Source organism: Melospiza georgiana, chromosome 3 (assembly GCF_028018845.1).
Source record: "Melospiza georgiana isolate bMelGeo1 chromosome 3, bMelGeo1.pri, whole genome shotgun sequence".
NCBI lineage: Eukaryota > Metazoa > Chordata > Aves > Passeriformes > Passerellidae > Melospiza > Melospiza georgiana.
This window is the reverse complement of record NC_080432.1, coordinates 5,574,474-5,600,524: the sequence shown is the minus strand read 5'-3', so window position 1 is coordinate 5,600,524 and position 26,051 is coordinate 5,574,474. Positions and strand designations below refer to the sequence as shown.

General features: G+C 42.9%; 1 protein-coding gene across 5 annotated transcripts in view; it reads right to left on the bottom strand.

Annotated features, from left to right (window-relative positions):
* Window positions 1-26,051, bottom strand: part of RUNX2 (RUNX family transcription factor 2) — a 215,397-nt gene that overhangs the window by 56,931 nt on the left and 132,415 nt on the right. For 4 of the 5 annotated variants that reach the window (XM_058021192.1, XM_058021194.1, XM_058021196.1 and 1 more), the window contains one exon: window positions 11,322-11,800. The exons of the other annotated variant lie outside the window; for it this stretch is intronic. In XM_058021192.1, coding sequence (XP_057877175.1) covers window positions 11,322-11,800 — 479 coding nt within the window. Of the gene's footprint in view, window positions 1-11,321; window positions 11,801-26,051 lie in introns of those variants that run through there. 5 annotated transcript variants of the gene reach the window in all.

Genomic DNA, 26,051 nt, shown 5'->3' with positions numbered 1-26,051 from the left:
AGCAGTCAGTTTTTCTGGGTCTGGATTGAAGGCATTTGAGGCAGTAATTCATGTTCAGACTCAAGTGTTTAATATTTCTTATCAGTAAAACAGTCTCACTACTGTGAGTTGGGCAGCTTTTCATCAGAAGGCACAAAATGGCCAACAATCTCTTGTTACAAGGTCTTTTAAGACTAAACTATCCAATTAAGAACTGACACCTAGATTATTTTCCCTTTTAACCCAATAACTGATCCCAAAGAGCCCACAATGGGACTTTTCTGCCCAATTACAAAATGCCACCCAAACCCATGAAGAAGAAGGAAGAAGAAGCATGAAGAAAAAACCCAGGATGACACCTTGTGCCCTCCATCTTGTTTTCTTCCACAACATAACTAAAAACCTAAATTTCTCAGCAAGTGATACACCTACACTACTCTCTATAGTCTATTTCACACTTTTGTGGATTCTGGTCTATCTTGAAGTCTAGGAAACTTTGTCCATGAATGAGGGTCAAAGTCAGTGCTCCCCTGGGGTCAGGGCACCCCAGAGCAGACAGAGACATGGTGATTTGCATCTGAGATAACTTTTGTTTATGGTGTGCATTCATTTGTCCATCTTCACCAGGGTTTCACCCCTCAGCCCCCAGCAATGGACAGATGCAAGTCCCCCCCAGTGACCTCGCCTGGGGAGGTGTCACCCCTGCACACCATGGTCAGTTCAAATACCAGTGGTTTGTGTTTCCTGTCTCTTGACTGTCACATTGCAGGTGCCCTAATTATCTCTCTCTATTTTAAATTTGTCCAGATGGTGAGAGCTGGTACAGGCAGGTGTCTCTCAGCAGAACATGCCCTCAGCCATGGGTGGAGGATCCTCTTTCCATCCTTCACCAGGTGCTGCCGACACAGGGTGGGCACTGGGTCTGTCCCTCTGTGCCACACACACCTGGCTCTGTAAATCCACAATAATCAGGTAATGCTGCAGAACATCAGCACATTATCTGTTGGTGTTTTCTGGCATGGAGGAGCTCATGCACTGCAGATGCCCACAATAAAATGCCAGTCTTTACATGACCATCCCCAGAAAAACATCCTTTATAAACAAAAGCAGTGCACAGAGAAACGTCACTGTGCCCCATAAAATGGAACAATCAAAATAAGTTCCTAGTTGTAAACTTATGAAAATAACAACTGGAGGGATCCTTTTGGTCAGGCAGAGACAGGGAGGTTTGAAATAGCACGTACCAAACCTACCCTTGCTGGCAAGGAAAAGGGTTGCACAAGTCTTCATAAACAATTTTATCTGCAGTCATTAGGCAGCAATCCTAAACACTGAATGAGTTTTTCCCATCATTTCACAATAGGTTTTTTTCTGGTTTCTAGGAACTGTTTGTGAGAACTGCCACTCAGCATCTGAGAAAAATGTGTGGCAATGATACACAGTTAATTCATTTTCTTGGGCATTGCCCATCACAGAAATACAAAATATCACATCACCATGAACTCTGATTTTTTCTAACACTTTCAATCCAATATCTATAAGAACATTACAAACATGAGTGATTTTACTATGATTTCAAGTTCCTGTGCTGAACATAAGGAAAAAAGGGTTGAAGGGGCAGTGTGAAGAGAGGCACAGGCATCTTCCTTAATGCTCAATACAATACCTTATGAAACCCCAATCCTGTCTTTATCAAGTGCTTTGAATTAATGTGTTCCAGACAAAAAAAAAAATACTGAGAACAAAAACAGGGCAGAGGGGAAAGTACAAAAAAAAATGGAAAACAAAAATGCCATTTTAAACCACTGGCCCCTACTCAGCATGGAACCGTTTTCTATGGCAAGGAGCAAGTCAAGCAAATTCCTTGTTGAATTGGTATTTTCTACAGCTCCCCAAAAGCTGTGAATTTTGCAGCTCTGCAAAACAGAGGGTGAGATCCCTGCCAGCACTGATCCAAATCCCCAGACAGTGCAGGAATTCCTTCTCCACACAGAGTGACCGATCAGTGAAGGGACAGAAGCACAAGCTGGATTTTCAGTCCTGACTTTAATATCCAGCTGCCAAGTGGCATTGCAAAGACAGACCTCTGGAGATTTCTCATACTTTTTTTGGCTCATTCTCCTGGTGTGCTCATCTTAACAGAAATCAGCTGTTTTCCTCACTTTTACAGTACTTGCAGAAGAGACTTTAGCATCTGGCCTGGCTATTATTAAAAGATGAGAGCATGTTGCTCTTTTAGGAGAACACTACTACTGCTAATAAATGGACAAAGAGCCTTTGCATCCAGGTTTCCCTAGATCTGTCTGGATTACTTAGGATTTTTATCCCTTCTGCTGAGGCCTGTTCTTCCTATTTCCTCACATTTGCCAACCAGCCTCAAACATCCTGGAGCAGGGATAAAAATTGTATTTTCCTGGAAGAAGCTGTCTCAGAGTGTTTGGATGTAGCAGCATCATTTTCAGCTACCAAGGACCTTGGAAAACAAAAAGTAAACAAGCTGGGGTGGGGGGGGGGAGGAGGGTTGAGAAGCTTAGTGTTTAGGCTTTGATTTTATATTTAATAGTGCCCTAAAATCACAGTCTGGAGGAATAATCACAGCGCCTTCCAGTACCTAAAGGGACTCCAAGAGAAGTGGAGAGGGACTTTGGACAAGGACATGGAATGACAGGACATGGAGAAGAGTGGCATCCCACTGCCAGAGGAGGGGTTAGATGAGATTGTAGGAACAGATTCTTTGCTGTGGAGCAAGATGATCTTTAAGGTCTCTTCCAACACAAACCATTCTGTCATTCTGTGAATACAGCAGAGGGGGAAAGGAGAGGTCATTAAGCACTGGAGCCCTATAGATGTGCTTTAAAACAAGGTTTTATTGCACCTTGTGTGCCCAAAGTCAGAGGCAGGGACAACCCAAACCCTAATGCAGAGGCTGGTGAAAAAGTCACCAGCTGCACTTTGGAAGGTTGGAGGCGGACATCAGGAGAAGCTTGGGGATAAAATGCTCCACTGAAACCTTGTCTTTATCTCAATGCTTAGAAGACACCAAATCTTGCTGAGCACAGCCCTGCTGAGAGGATCTGGTGTCTGTGGTCCTGCATTGAACCTCCACTTCACTCAACCAGCACTCCAGTGACCCTTCATTGATCACATCCACACTTACGGGTAGGAAAATGCTGTGTCCAAAACCGCGGGACTATTATTAGAGGGACATCAGCTGACCTCTCCTGGCGTAATCATCATCTGAATTTGGCCTCGTGGCAAACATTAATCACTGGCAAGCTGCTGCAGTGTATCAACATTAGCATGGGCTGTTTGCTTTTCTCTAAGTGTCGGGACATCCCACAAGATCCAGCTGCTCATCCCCAGCGAGCTGCCGGGAGGGAGCGGCCAAGGGCTGCAGGGATCTCTGCTTTTCCTCCTGCCCCACCACAAATCCTGAGTAAATCTGTTGAGGCAGCACAACTTGCCTTAGCTCCACATTGTTATTTGACCAGATCAGCAGTCTGGAAACTGGGTCATTTTCTTTCTAAACATGTGGTTTACAATTGTGCTGCTTCAAAGGACACTATCCAATGGTGTGAGACCAAACACTGGATTTGTAGTAAAAAAGCTAAACAACAACAACAACAGTAACAAGAAAAGTTCAAAGATCTTTGTAAACATGGAGCCCATAAGACACCCTGTCACAGTAGGGAAATAACAAAACCCTGATCTGTATTTAGGGTAATTGAGGCATTAAAAGAGGAGTCTCAAGCTGTCTGGAGAATCACAGATGATGCTGAAATTTCTCAGCTACAGAAGTAAAACTAATTTGTCTCATATTTAGAAGTTCTTACAAATATACTTATGGGATTTGTAAAACTCTCACACAACTGGAGTAGGGAAATTCAAGTCTGCTTGTTATTTAGGTAATACAGTCAACATTTAAAATGCAGGTTGCATGTACATTAAGTAACATATATACTAAATGTGTACAGGAGTAGCAGGGCAGGCCTGAGAACTTCAATTTTAAATTATGTTGTACATCCCAAGTTATTTGTTTGTACTGCATCAGATCACCAGAGGCTTTTGGAAGATTGGGATTTGCTCTTTCTATCTCATGGTTTTATCTGTTACTGGCACCGACAGTTTCCTATTCCCAGAGGGGTAAATGCTGAGATTTACCCCTCCAAAGTCATAAAAGTATCACAAAGAGTCCTCATGGGAACATCTCCACACATCCCAGACTGACATTGCACCACTAGATCTAAAGAGAAAAGATAATCACAGAAGGCCCAAGCTAAATATTTAATTTTTTGCTTTAAGCTTGTGCTAAAACTTTTCTTCAAAATGTTAAGAAGAAATGCTCAACCTGCTCCTATAATTTTATGTCAGAGCTGTGTACATCACCTGTCCAAGGATTATGCATTTCTAACAGATTTGTTTATAATTTTTAACCCATCCAGCAAATGTTTCTAGTGAATAATGCTCTTGGTCTGTGCTCTGCAAGCATCCATCCAAGTGGTGAGTGTCTGAGCGGGACACCCTCACTGCACCCCTACCCAATACATGTTCTAGTGTGACCCCCCACATGCTGCAGAACACTGCTCATCTGTGGGAGGTTACCCAGGGGAGTGCTTTCACCCCAAAATATCAACACATTTCCTCCCAATGATGCAGAAGGTAACTAGGCAGTTCATGTCAATCCTTGGGTATATAACTGAGGTTATTTCCTTCTTTTCACCAATAAACAGCTTGATGAATGTTTTATTTGGTGTCAGAATGGAGTTTGGTGCTGAACCATAAAGTCAGACCCTGCTTCTTCTCACCCCCACCTCCCAAGAGCTTGTTTTAGGCAGAAAAAGGCTGATTTAGGCCTGTGGCTGCTCTGAGCACTTCCAGTGTTGCTCACAGCCACAGGAAATTAAAAAGTTAAAACCGAGGCCAGCAGGGAGAGGCGGCCTAGGACTGTGTGGGACCAGCAAGGCCAGACTCCAGCATTTCAGAGATGATGTTCAACCCTCACAACCTAAACCCAAGATGCTATTTGTTGGCACTGAAAGATGGGGAAAACAACAGTCACCACCCCTTGCAGGAAACATCTCTAGTTCTTGTCTCCTAAAGAAGTTTGAGTCTCATCTGCCCCCACCACTCCACATCTCTGTGCAAGGCTGTCCTCCATGTTCACCAGCGGTGGTAAATTGCCTCCAAAGTGGTTGATTTCTTTGCTAAGGCAAAAGAGTTGCCTTCTTAAGCTGCAGGGTAAACAAATCCAAAAACCAAAACCAACATCCCTAGCATGGGGAAGTTCAGTGGGAACTACTGTACTGGATCAGAGGGATGGTTTGGCCCTATCAGGCCTTGTGCTGACCATATCTGCTGCAGATATCCCAGAGAAATGTGCAGAAACCAACAAAAACTGATCTTTAAGGTCTCTTTCAACCCAAATCATTCTATGATTCTATGAAAAGAGAGATCACTGTAACTCCTCAGTAACCTGCCTATGCATGAGTTTAATCTTGTCCAGCCTCTTTGCTCAGATTTCATTTAGCTGAATATGTGTTCTCCAGACAGTCACACAAGCAATTTTTATCTCAGACAACAACCTGTAGCAGGCAGCTCCCAGCCTGCCTCACAGGCCCATGGAATAACTTGGAAAGAATTATGGGAGGTCTCCAGATCAACCTCCTGCTCAAGCAGCCTCAGCTTGAAGGTCAGACCAGGCTGTTCCATGCTTTACCATTTGAGCCCTGTAAATCTCCAGGAACAGAAGTGCCACAAACTCCCATGGCACCTGTTCCAGCACTTCACCATACAAAATTGAGAAAATTTTTTATTTCCATTGATGAGAATCTGCATTAAGTGACCATCAAAGCAAGACTATAATGAGGGTCCCTCTGGGCAGTGGGTAGCTGAGATGGGTTAATCTCTGCGGCCAGAGGGCAGCAGAAAGCCTTAGCACTAATCCTTGTAGCATGAGTCCCCCACAAAACAATTTCTATAGTAACTACACTACAGAACATTGGTTGATTTGCTTGGTCCCTTACTCTTGGATCAAGCTTCCCTACAATCAGGACTTGGATTATGAGCTGGAGTGAAACAGCCCTTGAGTTTTAACCACCACACAAGAAATGTGTAGGTCCATGGTAAAGCCAACAAGAGCTCCTAAAATCTGTATCAGTGACATTTAAACTTCAGAGTAAAAGGTTTCTCTAAATGAACAGAACCTCACATGTTTCTGTGCTACTATTTCTCTTCTGCAGACTCAAGAAATATCTAAAAAGGATAAGAACTTACTATGAAACCAGGCACAAGCTTGCACACAACTCCTGTCCTCTCCTCCTGCAGACAGCCTAGGGTGAACTTAACCTCACCTTTATTAGCTGCATCTCCTCCTACACCTGACACTAAACTGGAGGAAAAATAGCCTCCTCCCTCAGTCCCCTCCCAATCCATACATCTTCTGCTGCTTGAAAACTATTCTTGCCTCAGGCCATGCAAATCACAAGATTATCTGGGACTGCATTCCTCAGGTCTGACCAGGAAGAGGTGGGGATAGCTCAACCCCCATCATGGAAAAGCATCACAAATCCTAATCCCTCCCTCCCAGTTTAGAAATCTATCCCAGTTTTCCCTGAGAATGTCCTGGGTAATGCCAGTTGTTCAATTCCAGAGTTAGTGGCCTAGCAAGATGGACAAGAACAGTTTGCACTCCTCCAAGAAACACAATTTTCAATAATTTGCAGGCTCAGGAAAAGAAGCAACATTTGAGAACAGGTTTAGAAGGTGTCTTTCACTACCCAAGGGTCTGGAAACTTGCTTTGTATATTTAGTTGAAAACTGAAGTGCTGCAGAAATTGATGGGTCAGCCACAGACGGCCTGGTCCCATGTCCTACCATGTGCTTGCTTTACCGTGCCTGGTGCCAAGAAGAGACAAGGAAGAAAAAGAAGCGTAGAAGAACGTTAACAAAAAAAAAAAGCCATTTTATTGAAAATGAAATTAAAACTTCAAATTAATATTACAATCATGAGAAAATGCCAAACAATTCAATTTACAGTTGCAACATACAATACAAATAGTCCCTTTGAAGTTGAAGTAAACTGATCCACAATCATCGTCTGTGGCATAAAGCAGAGTGTTTGTACAATATGTGCATGAAAAGCAAATCTTGGGTGACAGCATTTGAAAAAATAAAAAAATTAAAGCTTGTATTTACACAAAATGCTACAAATATTTTGTTCCAGCGGAAATTCAAGATTGGTAAAGCATATTTAACAACAAAAAAATTGGAATGTCACTCATATTACCTAAAGTTACTGTAAAAGTATGGTTTTGGCTGATATACTTAAAAGTACTGCATTAAAAAAAAAGCAAAGAGTTATCTGTAAACATGGAAGTAAACAAACATCTAAAAAAACTTCTCAGAAAATGTTAAACTGAAATGCATTCTATTTAAAAACAACAAGAAATTCAGGGGGGCAGAGAATGGGACTTCTTTGAGCTCATGGCTGATCCAGGTTTAATTATTGCTTTTGCTCATGGCTTGCTGCTGCTGCTGCAGCCCAGCATGGGACTGAGCCTTGCTTTGCTTAGGGTGAAAGTGCAAAAATTCTCCCCACTCCTGATGGTACCTGTGGAAACTGGTAAGTCTTTGCTCAGGGGACTGCTGGCAACAAAGGTTCAATGCTAGAAAGATACAGCAGCTGGGCTTTTAAAGGAAATTATAAATGTCACGTGAATTATGCTGTTGGATAAATAATTTCCTTTACTTTTCTGTCCCAACCCACTGCACCCAATCTGGTTACCCTTAGAAGGAGGGAGAGGAGGATTTAATCCTTCGTTCAGCAAAAGGGACATTGTGCCTGTTGTGCTGTAAGAAAGTCTTTGGTAGGATATGAAGCTGGAAGGTAAAAAAAAGGCAATTTTTTTTATTTAAGTCTATGACCGGTGCCGAAGATTGCCACTGCCCGAAGGGAAGGGCTGTCGTACCTTTGAGAAAACTATGTTCTGTGATGCCAAGCACCTCACAAAAGCTCAGATAAATTGATATGATTCACTACATAGCACCGGTTGGGTCTGAAAATCTGATTCAAGAGCATTTCCAAGTGAACTTGAAAGCATTTTCTGAAAGCTCTGATGAGCATCTCTGCCTCAGCCTGTACGACTCTCTCCATGACCAGCCTGATGTACTGGGACATATTTTCTAAAGGCACCAGGAGGGTTCAGGAGCTTGGGGATCTACTGAAAGTCAAGGGGCTGGTGCTCCTCTGTCCACAGGTACTTAAAAAATCCTTTCCTTCCTATCTCAAGCAGGCAGAGCCAGGTCAGACTAGGGCACTGATCTACTTGATCAGGCATGCATGCCTTGACAGGGCGGAGAAAACGTTTTCAACGTTTGTCCCTAAAGGTCCAGTTGAAAAACCACGGGGACACAAACAGAGTCCTGTTGGTATTGGGCAAAACAAAAGTCTGGTCTGTGCTGGATTTATTCAGAAACAAAAACGAAGTGCTTGAATTTTACAACAAAGTCTTAAGGAAAAAAAAAAAGAAAATCTGGGTTGCTGCCTGCAGCCACTCTTAACAACATTTCGACACAAAAGCACCCTAAAAATTACTTAATATGCATACAGTAAACCTTAAAAAGCCCTTCTCAGCAATAACAAATAATGTACAAATATAGTACCTTTTATTAAATAGGAAACAGCTTGCACTGGCAGTACATCTCTTTTTCTCTTGCTTACTAAACAAAAAACAAAACTGAAATGTGTAACCAGACACTGGTTTTTTAAGTGCTGCTGAGACTAACAAACGTTACTTTACAGTTACAAATAAATGGACAGTGGTATGCTTCAAGCTACCACAAACCAACAATAAATAGAATCAATTACAGCTTCCATCTTTGAAGGAAAACTAAGTATTAGAAGAAAAAAAAAGTGTCTTACTTATACTTTAAGCATACTTGGTATACAACCTTTAGAAGGCAAAGACTTTATTAATTTATTATTTTTAAGAGCACGTCATCACGCAGATTGGAGGGCTGTACCATGCTAAGGGCAGCTCATTAACAGCTTCGCTGCTAATGAGCAGTAGTGTCCGGCTCTGTGTGGCTGTGCCCAGCGTTGATTTGCTGCTGTACTTTGGAGGTAGCCAAAGATCAACAAGGAGCAGCTTGGAGGAGGCTGCGGGCAGCGGTGACTGAGGCAGTGGAAGGAGGGAGCTTTGGCCAAGCCCACTGGCACGTGCTGAACATCCCACTAAGCCAGGCTTAACACCTGCCTGGGGAGAGCGTGGGGAGGATGACTCAGCTCCCACCACGTCCAGCCAATGCCATGTCACCTCCCTGCATGTCATGGCAGCCCTGGGCTGGGCAAAACTGGGGCTTCTCTGCGGGGTAGTTTGGCCACAGACAGATTGGGGTTTGGGTGCTGCTGGTGCCACCCCTGGGAGCCCCAGGGTGGCTTTGAAGGTGAGTTTGTGTCTCCTGTGTGGGCAGAGGTGAGTATTGCTGCCCTTGTGCTCATCCCTCTAACACGGCAACAGCCACATCAGCTTCGGAGCCACCACAGCATCTGCACGGCTCCCGCATTTAATGCTAATGGGTGGTGACTCGCTACCAGGCAGTTTCTGTCTCAAGTTTGAAAACTTTTAATTCCACTGAGTGGGCTGAAATTGCAAGGGGAGGGGAAAATGTTTCACCATTTCTCCCTTAATCCCACTTCTGAGATATTCAACAATTCATCATTTGCAAAATACGGGCTTTGAAACGGTTTTGATTTTTCTTCGGGAAAAAAAAAAACCCTGTCGAAATCCAAATTATGCTGTCAAAATAGACCATTTTAAATATGAATCTTTTCAAATTTTGAAGTTCTGAGAAAAAATCCTTGGAGAAGAAGAAATTAGGGGAAGGGTGGAAAATATTTCATCCTTCCTACCATTTTTCCAGTGTCTCCACAACTACTGATTAAAAGGCAAGACTGTGTTGAAGGCAACCAGACAGCTAATAAAAATATTTTAAACACAATATTTCCTTCATAAGTTATATAAAAAGATCCTACATCCCAAATCATTTGATGTGGATGCATTTAGGTTGGGTTTGTTGTTTTTAAGTCACATTGTAAACTGGTTCACACTGGAACTGCTTTTCAGAGTTGGGTAAAGGTCTGAGGTTTACACTATTGCAGAAATGTAAAAAAAAAAAAAAAAAACTAAACAAAACAAAAAACACTTTTAGAGACCGAAGTCAATATATCATTACATTAAGAAACGTTTAAAGGGTCCAAATGTCATTAAATAATTATAAATAGTCTTTTAAACTTAAATGATGATTCATGTTAGCAAACAACCTCAAATTTTACACATTTATAATTTAAAAAAAAAATAAAAAAAGAACATAGCCAAACACAAATACTATGTATACCATTTTGGCTCTAGTAATATATATTGCCATTCTCATATTTTGCATAAGTAATAACATTTTGCTTTTTGTTTTTCAAGGTTTTGGTTATTATTTTTGGTTTTTGGCTAATCGAAGGCAAAACGAACGGATACAAAAGCAAAAAGGAAACCCCGGGGTTGGCTCACCTAACTTGAAAACTCATTCTCTTTAAGTACCCAAAAACAAACCAAGAAAGCAATGAACACAGAAATTCCAACCGTTATGCGCAGCAAGGCTCGGACAGAGTTTTTTGGGGCAGCTGTTTTCGTCTGAATGGATCATAGCAAAACGGAAGCAACTTGCTCTTTGCTTTCCTTTTTATGTGCACCAATACAAACCAGGTGAATTGCACTACAGGTGTGGAGAGGGTCCCATACGTTGTATGATTGCAACTGTATCTGGAGTTCATGGCTAGTTTTGGTTTTCTATTAAAATAAAAGGGAATGCAGCCTTTGCCTTGCATCACCATGTTTCTCCTGATAGCTGGGGAGTCCGTTCTCTCCTTGTTGGCAAAAGTACTCACTAGTTATTACAAAACTCTAGGGGAAAAAAAGTAGAAGAAAAAATACCAAAAAAAAAAAAAAAGAAAGAAAATAAAAGGAGGGGGTGATTTTTTTTGTGTCTGTGTGTGTGTAGGAAGTACATTTTAAATATAAAACAAGGTAAAATGCTTCCAAGGGGAAAAAAGAAAAAGAAAATATGTGCTTTGATTCACATAATCTGAAACATGGGTTGTGGTATGTTGGTAACTCTTGTGTTATTTATGGCCATTATCATCCCATCTACACAGTTGCACATATTGGTAAAATCTGTTTTTTTTTAAAAAAAAAGAAACAAAAAACAGGCACTTCGTAGTTAGTCGACCGTTTGGTGGTTTGGTGAATTTTTGTTTTTGGCTTGCGGAGGTCGGGCCGGCTACGGAAGAAATCTCAGTACGGCCTCCAAACGGACTCATCCATCCTGCCACTAGAATTCAAGACGGTTGGGGAGCTGCTGTGGCTGCCATCCGCCTCCACCCCGTCACTCTGGGTGGGCAAGTTAGGGTTTAGCAGTGTGCTGCCGTTGGACGTGGTGGTGCACGGCGGGAGCATCCTGGAAGGGGAGCGGTCCCCTCCCGGCACCATGGGGAACTGGTATGATCCTGACGAAGTGCCATAGTAGAGATATGGAGTGCTGCTGGTCTGGAAAGGTCCACTTTGGTTTTGGGAAGAGCCGGGGTAGGGAGGTGGTAGGTAGGTGTGGTAGTGAGTGGTTGCGGACATACCCAGTGACATGCCTGAGGTGACTGGCGGTGTATAGGTAAAGGTGGCTGGATAGTGCATTCGTGGGTTGGAGAAGCGGCTCTCAGTGAGGGATGAAATGCTTGTGAACTGCCTGGGATCTGAAAATGGGCCCAGCTCTGAAGCACCTAAAAAATTATAACAAAAGACGGGGGAAAACAATTCTGTAAATACCATTTTTTGTATCACGTGATGATAGAATTTTATTTTTCTAAGATAACCCACTTCTTTTGGCCCCCAAGAGAACAGCAGATCATATCAAGCAACACATTGCAAGGAACAGAGTCACACATCTGTCTTCTGGAAGCGCTGGGCCAAACTCATCCCTGGTCTAACTCCACTGATGCCAATGGAGGGAGCAGCATTGCCAACCTGAAGTGCTCAAAGGTCATGAGTCAGGTTGAAGGGAAAAAAAAATCTGAAAAATCAAGAGATTGGAAAAGAGCCAAAAAATAAAGGGGATAAAAATTTGATAAAATATAGAGATTAAAAAGAGCCAAAAAAGAAAGGTGGACTTGGAGTTGATTTGCCTTCTGCTTTCAGAGTTTTGAGGGTCATGTGTCTCTGTTTTTTTGCTCGAGCCTCTTGAGAAACTCAGGTCTGGTTGCACACGATAGCTGAGATTCCCACCTCAGCACAGGCTGTCAGGAGCTGGGGTTTCCAGAAAAGTAGAAATCACTTTGCAACTTGTAGTAAAGCTACAAGAGCTGGCAACACCAAGTTAACTGCACCACTGACACCAGGAGAGTTACACTGGGGGTGACTAAGACCCACTTCTTGCCTTAAAACAATTTATTTAGGTGAGAATCCACTCAGCTGCTTCCTTTGGCCAAAAAACAGTTTGCTGCATCTGAAGGACGGACAAGGCCATTAAGCTGATAGAAAAAATGCAGATTTTACTCTTCAGAGAAGTTGATGGAAAATTACAAGCCCAACACTCTTTTTGCCATTGAAAAAAAATTTGTTTTCATATGTAGTCTCTGCAGACTGGTTGAAAAAAAAAGACCACACAGTTTATGACTACTGTGAACGTCTGGATGGTAACGCTGTGAACTGGAGTCTAACGCAAAACAGGGATGGGTAAACTCATTTTGCCTAATTTCCAATCCCACATCAAACACCCAAAGCTTTGGAGCAGAACTGGAAAGCAAACGTTAGCTTGGTGATGTGCTTAGGAGATTGTGGGATGGACAGGAGCAGAAGACAAAGATGGTGAAAGCTCGTACTGAGAGTCAGAAGAGTGGAAAACAAAGAGGGTGTGGGAAAAGGACAGAGGGAAAGAGGGAAAGCCTAATGAGGAAGTACAGAGCAGGAGGAGGCAAATGCAATGGCCAGTATGCAGCAGACACATACATTTATAGAGAGCTGAAAAGAGCAGGGTGTAAATAAAGGGGGAAAATTATGAAATCAAATGGACCCTTCCTGCACTTCCTGCTGACACTCCTACAGCTTTACAGCCCTGCAGATCCAAGGGTTCACTCACCTCTTTGTCAGTCTGCTGAACCTGACTTAACTAAAAGGAAAATATGGCATCTTCTAGATGCCAAACTGATGTGCTAAACAGTAAAATGTTCTGTGTATCCTCAGTTTAAGATGAAACAATGATTTTCCTTGTGGACAGGCTTCAGATCTGCCCTGCTGACATTGCTTTGTAAAAGAAAAGTCTCTCCAGCCCTTCTGTTCCTGGTCCACTCTGCTGTAAGAAACAGACCCCTCTGCCACCTGTGTGGCACATTTTGAAATTTAGATCACTATTCTGGCCTGTCCTCCCAGCTCAGTGAACCCATGCCTACAATGATATCTAAAAGCAGCAGTGGGACAAAGCTCAGGAGCAGTTTGGGTTCAGACTGGAGGACCTGGCCCACAGCCAGCCAAACCTCCAAATCAGCCTGAAACCTGGGGATTATAATCCTCCATCTCTAACAATATTAAGCACAGAACTATAAGTGGGCAGTAAAAGCCCATTCCAAACTCTGATGACAATGTGATTACTATTATCTTTATCTGGGGCTGGATCAGTGACCTATGGGTGAATGGGTCTGTCTCCATCATCAACCCCTCCAATCACAGCTCCCTGGAATGTAATATAACTTGTACCTTTATAGCAAACACTCTACTACTTGATGCAACTCCTTTCGTTCCCAACTGCAAACAATAGCCAGAGGCAATACCACCCAGATTCAAAGCTGTAATTTTGGAACGCTATTCTTTATATTGTGAACAGGTCTGATACGTATCTGGAAATATAAGGTTAGAACATAATTTTCCCAGCTGCTCAAAATACTGACTTTCAATCTGCTATTGCTTATTCTTTTTTTTTATTTATTTATTGTTATTGCAACTCTCCAAGCATGAACAGAGTTGCTCTTGGTTTACCCTGATAGAAGCTAAACAAGGTTTTTACAATCAAAGGTGGAATTGGTGCGAGTCTAAGGGTGTAGAAGAGCATTGGTATTTTTGGTTTCTTTGCAACCAATACTCTTTTTTTTTCCTTAATACAAAGGTCTCCACAGAATTTTGCACATTAAAAGGCAATCTCCCTTTCAGAGCTAGATCCAAACATCTGCATGGTGCTGCCAAGAGATTATGTCTGTGTGGAATGACTGGGAATGTGCACACCACACGTAGGCATTTCAAATGTGGGGCTGCAGACCTCCTTATGTACCCTAGTAAATCCACACTTGTTTGTTTTTACTGTTGCTTGTAAAGCACAATTGTATTTACCAAAAGGCCAAACAACCATAACCCTGTCTTATCTCAGTCATGGCTGTGTCTGCACAGCTCCTGCATACTCACTTCTCCAACTCCCCCTTTGCCCAAGTGTCTTTTGCTGTCTCCATAACTCCCTGCACAGGGCTGCAATTTGTTCCCAGCCTTGTTGTATCTCCATTATGTAAAATAATTTTTAAAGATCAGAAAAAGTTCTCTGTTCTAAAGTCTCATTTCTAAGGGAAACCTAATAAAAAGTCATCTCTAAATCTCAGCTTCTTGCCACCCTCACTGATGTTCAATCTTGCTGATGCATTTTCACTCTCCTCCTTTCTCTGTGCTACCTCCTTATGTTAAGGTTGATTTTGGTTTGAACTTGGAAACCCCAGACTCCTATTCATTTATACATGTTAAGCTCTTTGCTGGGCTGGGAAGAGAAGTAGTTCTACTGGGTATGGCACCCATCTTTGTATATCCAGCTGTGCACAAACAGTGATGTGGATCAGCAATACAGTAACATGACAGTGCAAGTATATAATAACTATAATATTATAATAATTTATTTATTCCTCCCCCCAGGAGGATTAAAGTTCTATGCTAATTTTTTCCTTTGTCAGATCAAGAAAACCATTTGCATCTGTGAATTCCCACTCTCGTGATAGCTTGCACTAAATGGGTGAAGCACAGACCCTCTGCTCTACATCGTGGGCACCACATTGCAAAACAACACTTGTATAAAGAGAACAGACTTTATTTTGTGCCACCAGAAAGAGGGACACATCAAAGAGCACAGCAATTGATCTTCTCCTTTACCGTCTCGTCAGCTGACTGGGCTTAACAATAAAAAAAAAAAAAAAAGAAAAAAAAAAAGAAAAATATGTATTTTTGAAAATAAAAACCTAAACATTTTACATCTGAATGAATCCAGGTTAAACAATTTTTAAATTTTCCAATCTGATTCCTTCCTAACATAGCCTGGCACTCTAGTTTTCTGAGAGCTAAATGTTTAGAACAGAAAAGCTCATGTTAATATGCCAATATATATGCTAACATCCCAGATTCAAGAATACTGCTCCAGTGTGTTTCATATTTAGAATAAGAACAATTAAAATTCCATGTGGCTTCACTTATTTTGATGCAGAAGCCTCAGTAAAAACCCTAGACCTGGGCATTTGCCAGCAGCCAGCTCAAATTGTTTTGTGTTCGCGCTGAAAACCCAATTTTACCTGCTGCAGCTTTGCAGCTCCACCATTCACAGCTGCATGTTTCAAGGTCATTTCTCTTTTGCAGTTTAGAGATGCAAGCTAGTGCTAATTAATGCTCAGGTCTCAATTAATAAGCTGCACTTGTGGTTTGCAGAAAATCAGGCAACAAATTTCTGTCAGGTTTACAGCACTTTGGTCAATCATTCCCAATTATTAAAGATCATAATGTACTGTGGACAGATTAACTCCTTCTAGGTACAGCCAGCTAACATATACTTTAAAGACTTACGGGATATTTTTATAACTTAAAAATATTACCATTTGTTTTGTTCTTTAATGCTATAAATGGTCACTAAAAAGAAAAAAAGTCCCCTTGAGTTATTACATATGTTTCATGGGGAAATTTCTAGCCCATCAAGTCAATGCAGAATCTTTCGATGCACGAAAACCAGAGTAATTCTGTATTCACTGAACAGTCTGTCTCCAGGAAATTCAGTAACATATAGTTAAATTTATTTACCGGTAGCTAAATGATTCCCTTGTGTTTCAGGGAACTTCAGTGTTAAGACATTTGCTGAAGTCGAAACTAGGTTTTGTGGGGTTTTGTTCAACAGTTCAATTCAGGCTGGGACATTGTACTAATTGACCTATTAAAATAGTTTTTTCCTTCCCAACATCTATGTCTCTGAATTATAAGCACAGCCTGGATTACTTACAGCTGATAATATCGCCTTGGATGAAACATGCCACACACTTCACATGATGAGACGATTTCAGTCTCTAACAGCTTTGCCAAACTTTAAATGCTCTGGCTGAAATTGTCCATGCTGGGCGTCTGTCTCAGGCTAAATTTTGATTTATGCATTTATTTGTTTTTAAAATTTCAGCTGAAACTCTTCTGCTGGGAAAAATACATTGTTTTACGAATCTTAAACTCCGAGGAGCCTTCCTTTGAAAAGCTGTACCAGTTCCATGCTTTGAAGTAAGGACTTGAACTTTGGAATAGGAGTGGCTTTTGTGTGAGAGATGTTGTCATGAAAATCCAGCCAAATATGAACAAATCATAAGCACTCTGACTAAAAATGGGCAGAAAAGTCTGTGCCCCTATAAAGACACTTGTCTGGAGACTGGAATGAAATCCAGGAGTCACAAGTCCTAGCATTTTTTCTGCAAACATTGCTGAAATACAGGGACATTGCCACCTATCCCCATGCCAGCCTAAGAAGGATCAGTCCATTGATGGCTCCATTCTTTGCGATGGCAGACCCTGAGTGAAAGGAGACCATGAGGGTGTTCCTATAACATTGCAAAGTAAAATTTGGGAAGGTGGGGTTATTTGGGGTTTGCTTTTTTTTAGAAACTGATAAACTATAAACCTAACCAGAGGCAAACAAAGGGATATTATTAAGGTTACCATGTGAAGAGAGAGAAACTTTGGGAACACCAGCATTCAAGATACTTCTCCAAATGTGCTATGACAAAGCATTCAGCTACACAAGATGCTATTCCTTTCTCATTAACCTGCCCAAGCTGGCCACCTCTGGAGATGCATCTGAGCTGAGGAAAAGAGAAGACCATTGTCTATATATTCCCCAGATCCACTGCTCCAAGAAATCAGAAGGGGTGAAATGAACAAGGCGAGAGAGACCCAATTATTTCCTGAGTTAACTGGATTTTATATGCTTCTGCCACATGGCTCCTATATGACTCAGTTGAAATGTCTCCAAATCCCATTTTCACTTCCCTCATTTTCTGTGTGCAGCTAAGATGTTGGCTTCTGATTTGCACGTGTGCTAAACATTCCCAGCTGCAGCTGAAGCCAACGGGATCACAGGTCTGAATGCTAGGACACAGACAGAACTGAAATCGTGCTGTAGGTGACACACAGAGGGGGCACTGAACGACATGAGACCTTAAGGTCAGTCTCATTTCTCTTTCTAAAGAGGGTTCTTTTTTTCTTGGGAATATTGCACTGCAGTGAACTGTGCCATACAAATGCTATGGCAGAAATATTAGAGCAAAGCCAAGCAAGAAATTAAGGATTCCTTCTTCAGAGCAGCACTTAATGCTCTGCAATAAGCAAGGCCTGAGGAAATGCAAAGAACAAGAAGCAAACAAAATATTGAAGAGCTGCTCATTAAGTTAGCACTGTCCATCCTGTGCACTGAATGAGACAGGAATCCCGTGGGAAAAGTATCATGTGATCCTGTAATTAAAATTTGTAATATAATGCGTAAGCAGAACGAGACTGATTTAAAGTTGCACAGGCAATGTAAGGACTGCGATTTTCTAATTTCTGAGCTCCTGGTTTTGCCAGTCTGAAGGATTCTTTGCAGTGTGTTTTAATTGGGGAGTGATTATTTTCCATCTGGATCTCTTTGGGTTTTCCCCCAGCATCCTTCTTTATCAGGGGGACAGTGTTATTTTTGTTAAATTCATTTTGTTAAATTCTTGTTCCCTGTGTCTGTTGTTTATTGAATCACACACAGCATCATCTTCCTGCTTTCTTCCAGGCAAGCCTCTGTCTCTCCAAAGCTGCTGTACCACCTTCCCTCTGGAAGAATGGAGATGGGGACTGCAGTTCCCAGGGATCCCAAAACATCTCCTCCTGTATCTATTCCTATTCCTAACAGCTGTAGCTGTTAGGTCCTGATCTCACAAACCTACCCTGGTGCTCAGCTTCGTGCAGGAGCTCAGGGACGTTCCTCCCACACATCCAGCACCAAGTGTCTAAGTGCTGGGAGGGCAAGGGCCATGCAGCACCACAGAAATGATGCACCGGGCTTCTCCCTCCCTGGGTTGCTTTCCGGATGACCACGTGTCATCTGGATTTTTGGAACAATTTATCATAGGAAACGATATGTTTTTAAATGCTCTTTTCTCTCCCTTTAGTTCAGGAGAAAAGAAAGTAAAAAAGCATTTGACATTATTTTTTTTTTCTCAATTTCCTCCCCCCGCCCCCCCCCCCCCCCCAGGTCGCCCCAGAAAGGTCTCCTGGCAAACAATAGCTGCAGAAAAGGTGTGAACCGCCCCCCCTCCTCTTTTCTTCACCTCAACAAGGTGTTAACTTCAAGGCCTAGTTGGGACCATTTAAACTGCAACATTATTAAGCACAGCAGCCTCACAAAAGTCAGAGGGAGGAAGGAACACTTTAACCCTTTCAGAGCCTCACATACAGCAGGCAAGACCCTAATTCCAGTGCATCACTTCTCACAGTCCCTCAGTACCCCAGTTCACACAGTAAACTGCACACTGGTGCCTCCTGGTATTTAGGTAACAGGTCTTTGGCACCTAAAATGCCACAGATTAATTTGCAGATAGATGTTTTCATTGAATTTATGGTGCTGCACCTAAGCCCTTTGCTGGGAGAAACACCCCATAAATAACATAGTTAGTAGTGGCCATTAAAGTACCACTCGTGCAAATAAAGGAGAACATTTCTCAAACAGAGATGTTATATTGCTTAACACCAAAATTGGAGTTTCTCTGCATTTCTTCAGCCTGGGTTCTGTCATTACCTGTCCTGATCCCTCACTTTTCTGCTGCATGAAGCTGCTTTCTTTCCTTAAGGCACTGAGGTCTGCTGGGTGACATTAAGCACTGAAACACAGGTGGCTGCTCTCTGCACTCCCAGAGATAACTCATCTAAAATTTAGGGAACATCAATAGGGAACATCAATTTAGGGAACATCACAACCAACCCCTTCTAGATGGTCTGTTGGGAGCAGAAATGAAGCTGTGGAAGCTTCAGCCACCACCATCTCATTCATAGATGTTGCCTCACTTATTCAGGATTTATAAACCTTCCTAATGAGAACCACAGGAGGGGGACAAATGGTCACATTATAGAAATAGATCCTGGGTTGGTGGTTATGACCTTCCACCCGTGGATGCCTGTTGACCTGGTGTGATGGGGAGCCTCTGAACTTCTCAGCCTTTGCTATCTCATCTCAGTGACTCCAGTCTGGAGCTGTCACGGGTGATTTGGGTGGAAAGGAACTGGCAGTGTATCAAAAGCCCCCTGCTTGTTTAAAGTCTCAGGCCATCTACGGGCTGCACTGGAACCAAAGAGTAAATAAAGTTTCCTGGAAATAAGTGCAGGAGCTCTGCAGCACCGCGTGGCACAAACACGCACACGAGCGCGCAGCGCCCTCCGCTCGCTCTTCCCCAAATTCTCCTGCCTGAATTTCAGTCACTGCTCTTCGCCAGCCGAAAGGCATCAGCAGGAGCACTTGAGGCTTTTCTTGGAGAGCAACCTCAGAGTGTTGTATACAGCAAGGGGGTGAAACCACAGGGCTGCGGAGTAGGCACGGCGATGGAGAGCAGCGGGACAGGAATCCTGAGTAAAAATCCAGTGAATGGGAAGATAATATACATCATGGCTCACAGGCTACTTTATTCCTCCTTTTTCTTTTTTTTCTTCTTTTCAGAAAAATGTGCCTTAACTGTCCAGTATAAATATTTGTTTCCAATGTTGTCATGAATTGTACTTTTCCACTGCATGCTACTAACTCAGAAATACCATCTGATCCTCTAGCAGACACAAAGGAACTATGTTTTGCAGGGACAGGGAAGGGGGGGAAGCCCTTGGCATTGCTCTGTTATTTCACCCTTTAAACCCCTCCTTTTCCCTCCCTATCCAAATTTTTCTTTCGCATCTTATTCAAGTAATGGACATCTCTCCTGAGGACTGAGGATTCCTTGCTGCTTCTTGATTAAGAGTTTTTAAGAAGCCGTGAAGGAAGATATTCTTTGAAACTGGATCTACTGTAGGATAGGAGCCAGCACACAGGACACCGTGTCTTTCAGAGAGGGCCACACACAGTGCCACTCCAGTCATATGACTTCTCTGTCACATCCTGAAGCCATTTCCAGCTCGTGTGCGAGTTTGTACTCCCATTTAGAAAAGGATGGGATATATTGGGAACACACATATGGAAACACTTTCAGGGAATCAGTTTCCATGAAATCCATAATAAGCCAAGTGGCTTCAGATGTGGCAGTGTGCCTCAGATTAGCCAAAAAAAAAAAAAAAAAGAAAAAAAGGAGGAAAAAAAGAAGGAAAATTCTTCCCTTTCAATCCTTATTTCAGTTTCAGGGGTGGGGGGGGGGAAGGAAAATTGAAACCAACTAATGACTTATGGCTACCAAAACAGGGAGTCACTAAATAATACAACTAACAAGAGCACTCCTCCTCCCCCAAATAAGGACACTACTATCAGCATTCCTGCAGCTCCCAAAAAGCTCTCCTGGCATCTGCCAAGCTCACATGGGATCAGCAGAGCCGTGGTCCTGCCTGTGCCAGCCTGCATGGGTTGGGCAGGTGCCCACTGTCTGGTAACCTGTGGGAGCAATTTTTTCCTTCCCTTACAAATTTTCCGTCCTTCCCTTTCCTTCCTGCCCTTCCAAAAGCTACAACTCAGTGATAAACTGTCCATTAAGTTAATCTCCTGGAAAATGCCGGATTCAGGAGAGGATATGCCATGGATGGGGTCGGCTGTAACCAAGCCATACTAAAAGCAGGGCTTATTGTGGGATGGTGTATTTGGTTTGCCAGGCAGGGGGTGGATATCCCCTGCCTGCTGTCCTTGGAACCAAAGCTCAAGACCAACTGCCAGGTGCCCTCACTGATGGGTACCAGGGAGCAGAACAATCCCAAACAGAAAAGGATTGGAGGCAGGAGGAAAGGACCCAGCTCATCCAAGCTACTGTGGAATAATTGCACAGCTGAGGAAGTGGGAAGAAGCACAGATCAAGTGGCAGGAGTTCAAACGGGAACTGGAGACATGCTACGTGCATCTCTGCAACAGATACCCGCCTTTTTATCACGAGAAAATAACCAGGAATTTGGCTGCTAATTGGGGCCGTATCCTACAAACCTTACTTTTCCTGACAAACAAATGACTCCACAAATAGTCCCTCTGTTTCCAATAGGGTTATTTGCGGTGGGAGGGACCACCCAACATGCGAGGATCAGGCCCTCCATTCGCTCGCTTCAAACTTCCACAGCCAAATGTGAACACAAAAAAAATACCCACGAACTGCAAAGGCTTTTCCTCACTGCTGCTGGAAAAGCCCTGGATGAGGATGGCTGTGGAAAGGTCTCGTGTGCTATTAATATGATGCTCTTGCTGGCTTCCGCCGCCGAAAGGCGGATTTGCCATTTGTTTCTCAGGCTGGTTCTTTCCACTCAAGCCCCAGCACAGTAACTAACTGAAAACTTCTGCATCAAGGAGAAGGTCTCTTTTAAAGTTTGGCTTGGCGTTGCTTTCAAAGAGTTGTCTGTATATTTTAGAATATGTAGAACTTGCCTTTGATTTAAACCTCGCTCTTAACAATAGACAAGAGACGATTTCTCTACTGAACGATTTAAACAAAAACAAACATATTTTGGTTACTCGGCCTTGTTTTTCAAAACGCTCTGTTTTCTTTTTTTTTTTCCCAGAGAAAAATCAAACCCTACAAATCATTACACTTCTGGCCAAAAAAAAATTTAAATTTACAAATGTAGATAATTCTTTTTTTTTTTTGCCCTGAACAATATCATACACAGAGAAAGAAGAGCACCTCCCCAGCCCCCAGACATCCATAAAACAAGAAACCCCCTCATCTAAACAATTAAAACCATACTTTTCTCTTCCAAACTTCTGCCTTCAAAGGGCTTTTTCAGCCTCGGTCCCTGTCCACAAGCAGGGCCATGATGTTGATTTCTGATCCTGCCCAGCACGCAGCCCCGTGTCCCCAGAGGGAGAGCAGCCGCCCCTGGTCCTGCGGAGGCAGCGGAAGGCGGCTGCCTGTGCTGGGAGCTGGGGCTCTGCAGGGGCAGCTGCTCTGAGGGGATGAGGGCACTGAGCCCATGGGACTTCTGGCTACTGGAGAAAGGAGAGGGGAGAAGATACCAGGGAGGCATTTCCATCTTAGGTTGAGGATTTAAGCAGCAGGCGCAATAATGCTGTTGGAGTGAAAACAGTGGAAAATAACCCAGTGACGGACAGAGTTTTTCCCTTACGGTGTGAATACATTTCCCCCAAGTAACACAAACGTGTAGTGACGTTGGGCTCTGTGATGAAATGGTCAAACACGTTCAGCGTGACTCAAGGCTAAGGAAATTTCAGGAGGCTCAGGGTGAGAGGAGCCCTGTGGGGAGAGCTATAGGTGAGCCCCATGCTGAATCCTGCTCCCATGTCATGAGGCAGAGTGAGAACAGCTCGGGGATGTCACAAACCTTGGCATGGCAGGAGCGAAGCTGTGGCTCTATAGCCACAGAGCAGGACTTGCAGGACCATCACCATGAGCTTCAGGAAGATGGAGGAAAAACTTGCACACAACTGCTGGTCTTTTTTTGCTGGAGCTGCTGGTCTCGTAGCTAAGAGTCAAAAATACTGAACTGTGTAAAGATCTACAGAGGTTTCAGTCCATGGATTTAGGCACTCAGTGCCTGTTTAGATACCAAGCTGCCACAAAATTCAGCAGAACACAGCTAAACATAGCTGTACAGCAGGGCTTGAGGCACTGTATCCCTTCTTATGTTCACTTTAACAACATAAAATTTTCAATCTCATTTAATAAAAGCTGTGTAAATCCCTCTGTATATTTTTTTCATTCCTTTCAGACCTAACCTGAGCTTCCTACTAAATTAAGGCGAAATACTGTAAGCAAAGTTTCAATCCATTATAAGAGGGTCTACACAGCATCCCCATTCATCAGCTGAGCTGAAGCTTAAACCAGCTCAACTCTGAACGCCTCTAAAAAAATGCTTCTTCTCCATAGTGTAAAGTCTGAATATGGGTTTTATCCTCCCAGGAAGGTGGTGATGAGAAAAAGAAACAGACTTGAGTCTGTAACAGCTCACACCATAAACATGCTGGAGGCTGTTTGATGTACAGCCCCTTAGGCTATACCACTAGCAGCTCTTTAGACCATCAGTAGAGATTTACCTCAGATATGGTATCTCGGATTTTAAGTTCGGATCAGCACTAGAGATTGGGAATAAATAGAAAGCCCACTAAACCATTAAAGCTGCTGCACGGGAAAATGTGATACAATGCTTTCTGGCTTTTGCTACTGATTTATTTTTTTAATTTGGGCAAATAATTTAATCTTTCCTGTGTAAATTTTGCTTACTATACAATGTATATTTCAATACTTCATATTAGCCAAATGACAAAAGTTAGTAGTACAGTTTAGAAAATACTATGAAATCCTTTGTTGGAAAATGTTGCAAAGTTACAAAGATTAAAGGCAAAACCCAAAAGACATTTTTTATAACCTCTTCAATGGGTGAAGACACAAAAAAAGTGGAAGTCAGAGCAAAGAGAACTTGACTTGAAATAAATTTCATATGCAATCCTGATTTCTGAGATAAAAAAGATGCATACGAACTCAGCCTGAATTAGCACCTTCAGTTGCCTATATCTGCTGAGAAAGCAGCAGCAGAATTGCCTCAAACCAAGCCTCCAGTGCATCTGCAGCCCAGGCCAGCGAGAGCAGGAGCTGGCCCGGCTGAGCACCAGGCGCCGGCTCCAGCCCCACTGCGGCTGGAATGGCTTCCTCCACGGGCAAACAGCCTGTCCAAAAAACAGCTCCAAACCAGTCTGGCCCACCTACATGGGCCAGGCCAAATGAGGAACTGGTTGGGTTTGGACTACCCTTAAACCCAGCTTCCTATCTAATTTTGGAATCTAATACAGTGGCTCCCAATTCGGCTCCGGCGCTGCTTAGATCCTCCCTGCGCGCCTCTTCACCCATAAAAAAGAAAACAACACGGGTTGGCTTTTAGCAGGAATCAAAATGAAAACAAAAACAAACAAAAAAAAAATCCCTTTGGAGGGAGATATTTGAGAGAGGAAGAGGGAGAAAGCGGGAAGAGAGGTGCCTTTTTCCCATTGCCAGGATTCCTCTGTGGCTCCTCCAGCCATGCCAGCATCCACATCACAGTTCCCAGGGACTTCCTCTGAGCAGCTTCTGTGAGATGCCTCTTCCAATGAGCCATTTCATCTTGGTCTTATGTTGCAGAGATTTCGGGTCAGCAGCCCTTCTGGTGTTTTTGAGGCACTTGCTTCCCTTCCTATTTGGCCAGCCAGTAACATTTGCAGAGGGTCTGTTTTTCAGTGGTCAGCCCCTAGACTGGATCCCAGGCCTTGAAATTTGCACCCTTGAGGGTATCTAAATGTTTATGATCTTTTTCACAGAGGTCTCTATACTTTCATGGCTGACAAATCCTGTCCAGCTCTAGTCTTTTAGCTGCACTCAGATTAGCTATTTCAACCGTAATTAATACTTTTGGCTAGGATCCCTTCTTTGGGACGTAGTTTTATTTTTGTTTTCAGTGGCAACAACACGCATAACTAGTTGGCTCCACTCAACAGGAATCATCTGCAAATGTTTGATCCTATTTCTCCACACAGGAGCGCAGATCACATGATCTCACAAGGTCTCCGTCAGTCCGATAAGACTGTGACACTACAGACTTATAGGAAATATAATTGATCCAGCAGCTCCCTTGAGGTTAATTCCCACCTACCTAAGGGTAAACAGATTCACAGAGCTGTGTCAACAGGTATTAAATACAGGGATCCAGCTAGAAACCTTCAATATATATATTCTGATTTTGAGCTCCAGGGGAACTGAGGGACCACTTCTGGCCAAGCTGAGAAGGTGATGGGTCCTGGATGGTCCCTTGGCCTAACCTGACCAACACCATTTGCTTCTTATTTCAAGTGTGACAAGCAGATTTTCCTTTCTTTCCTGCTTGTTCTGAAGCCTGGAAGGAGGTGAAGAGCCCCAGAGCTACTTCAGTAACCTCCTTAAAAGTTCATTTTTTTGCAAAGAAACCAAAAATACCAATGTTGCTCTTTGCAACCCCTGCCACCACCTCACTGATTCCCTTCATGTTCCAATTCCCTCTTGTATTCCATTGCACATCTTGTAATCAAGCTGTACTGTACCTAAGAGTGCAAATTCATAGGGGACAGGCTGATTTCCTTTTTTCTTCCTTCTCTTTCACTGTAGAGTCCTTAGCACAAGGGGGATGAGACCTCCAGACACCATCACAATACAAACACTCTCTGCAGCCAGCAGTGATTCCAGCAGAGGTTCATTAGCTATTCCCAAATACAACTATTGCTTTGATCACTGAACTGCACTGCTTGCAGGAGCCAAACCTGGATGCTCCAGCTAAAGCCAAAACCTCAACTGATGCCTTGACAAGGGGACTGATCTCCAGTTTGTGGAAAATTTTCAATCCCACAATCAGCTTTCAACACAACACAAAACATCATTTCAGTGCAAAATTAAAAATGGCAAGCTGTGTTTTTACAGACATCTATCCAATAAAAATGATGTGCCTCATAGATTTGGTACCTGTGTTTCAAACTGGCTTTCCAAGCAAGCCCATTGTGAAGCCTAATTAATAAACTTAACCAAGATAGACATACCTTTAGCTGCTGGCTTTATAATATTCTGC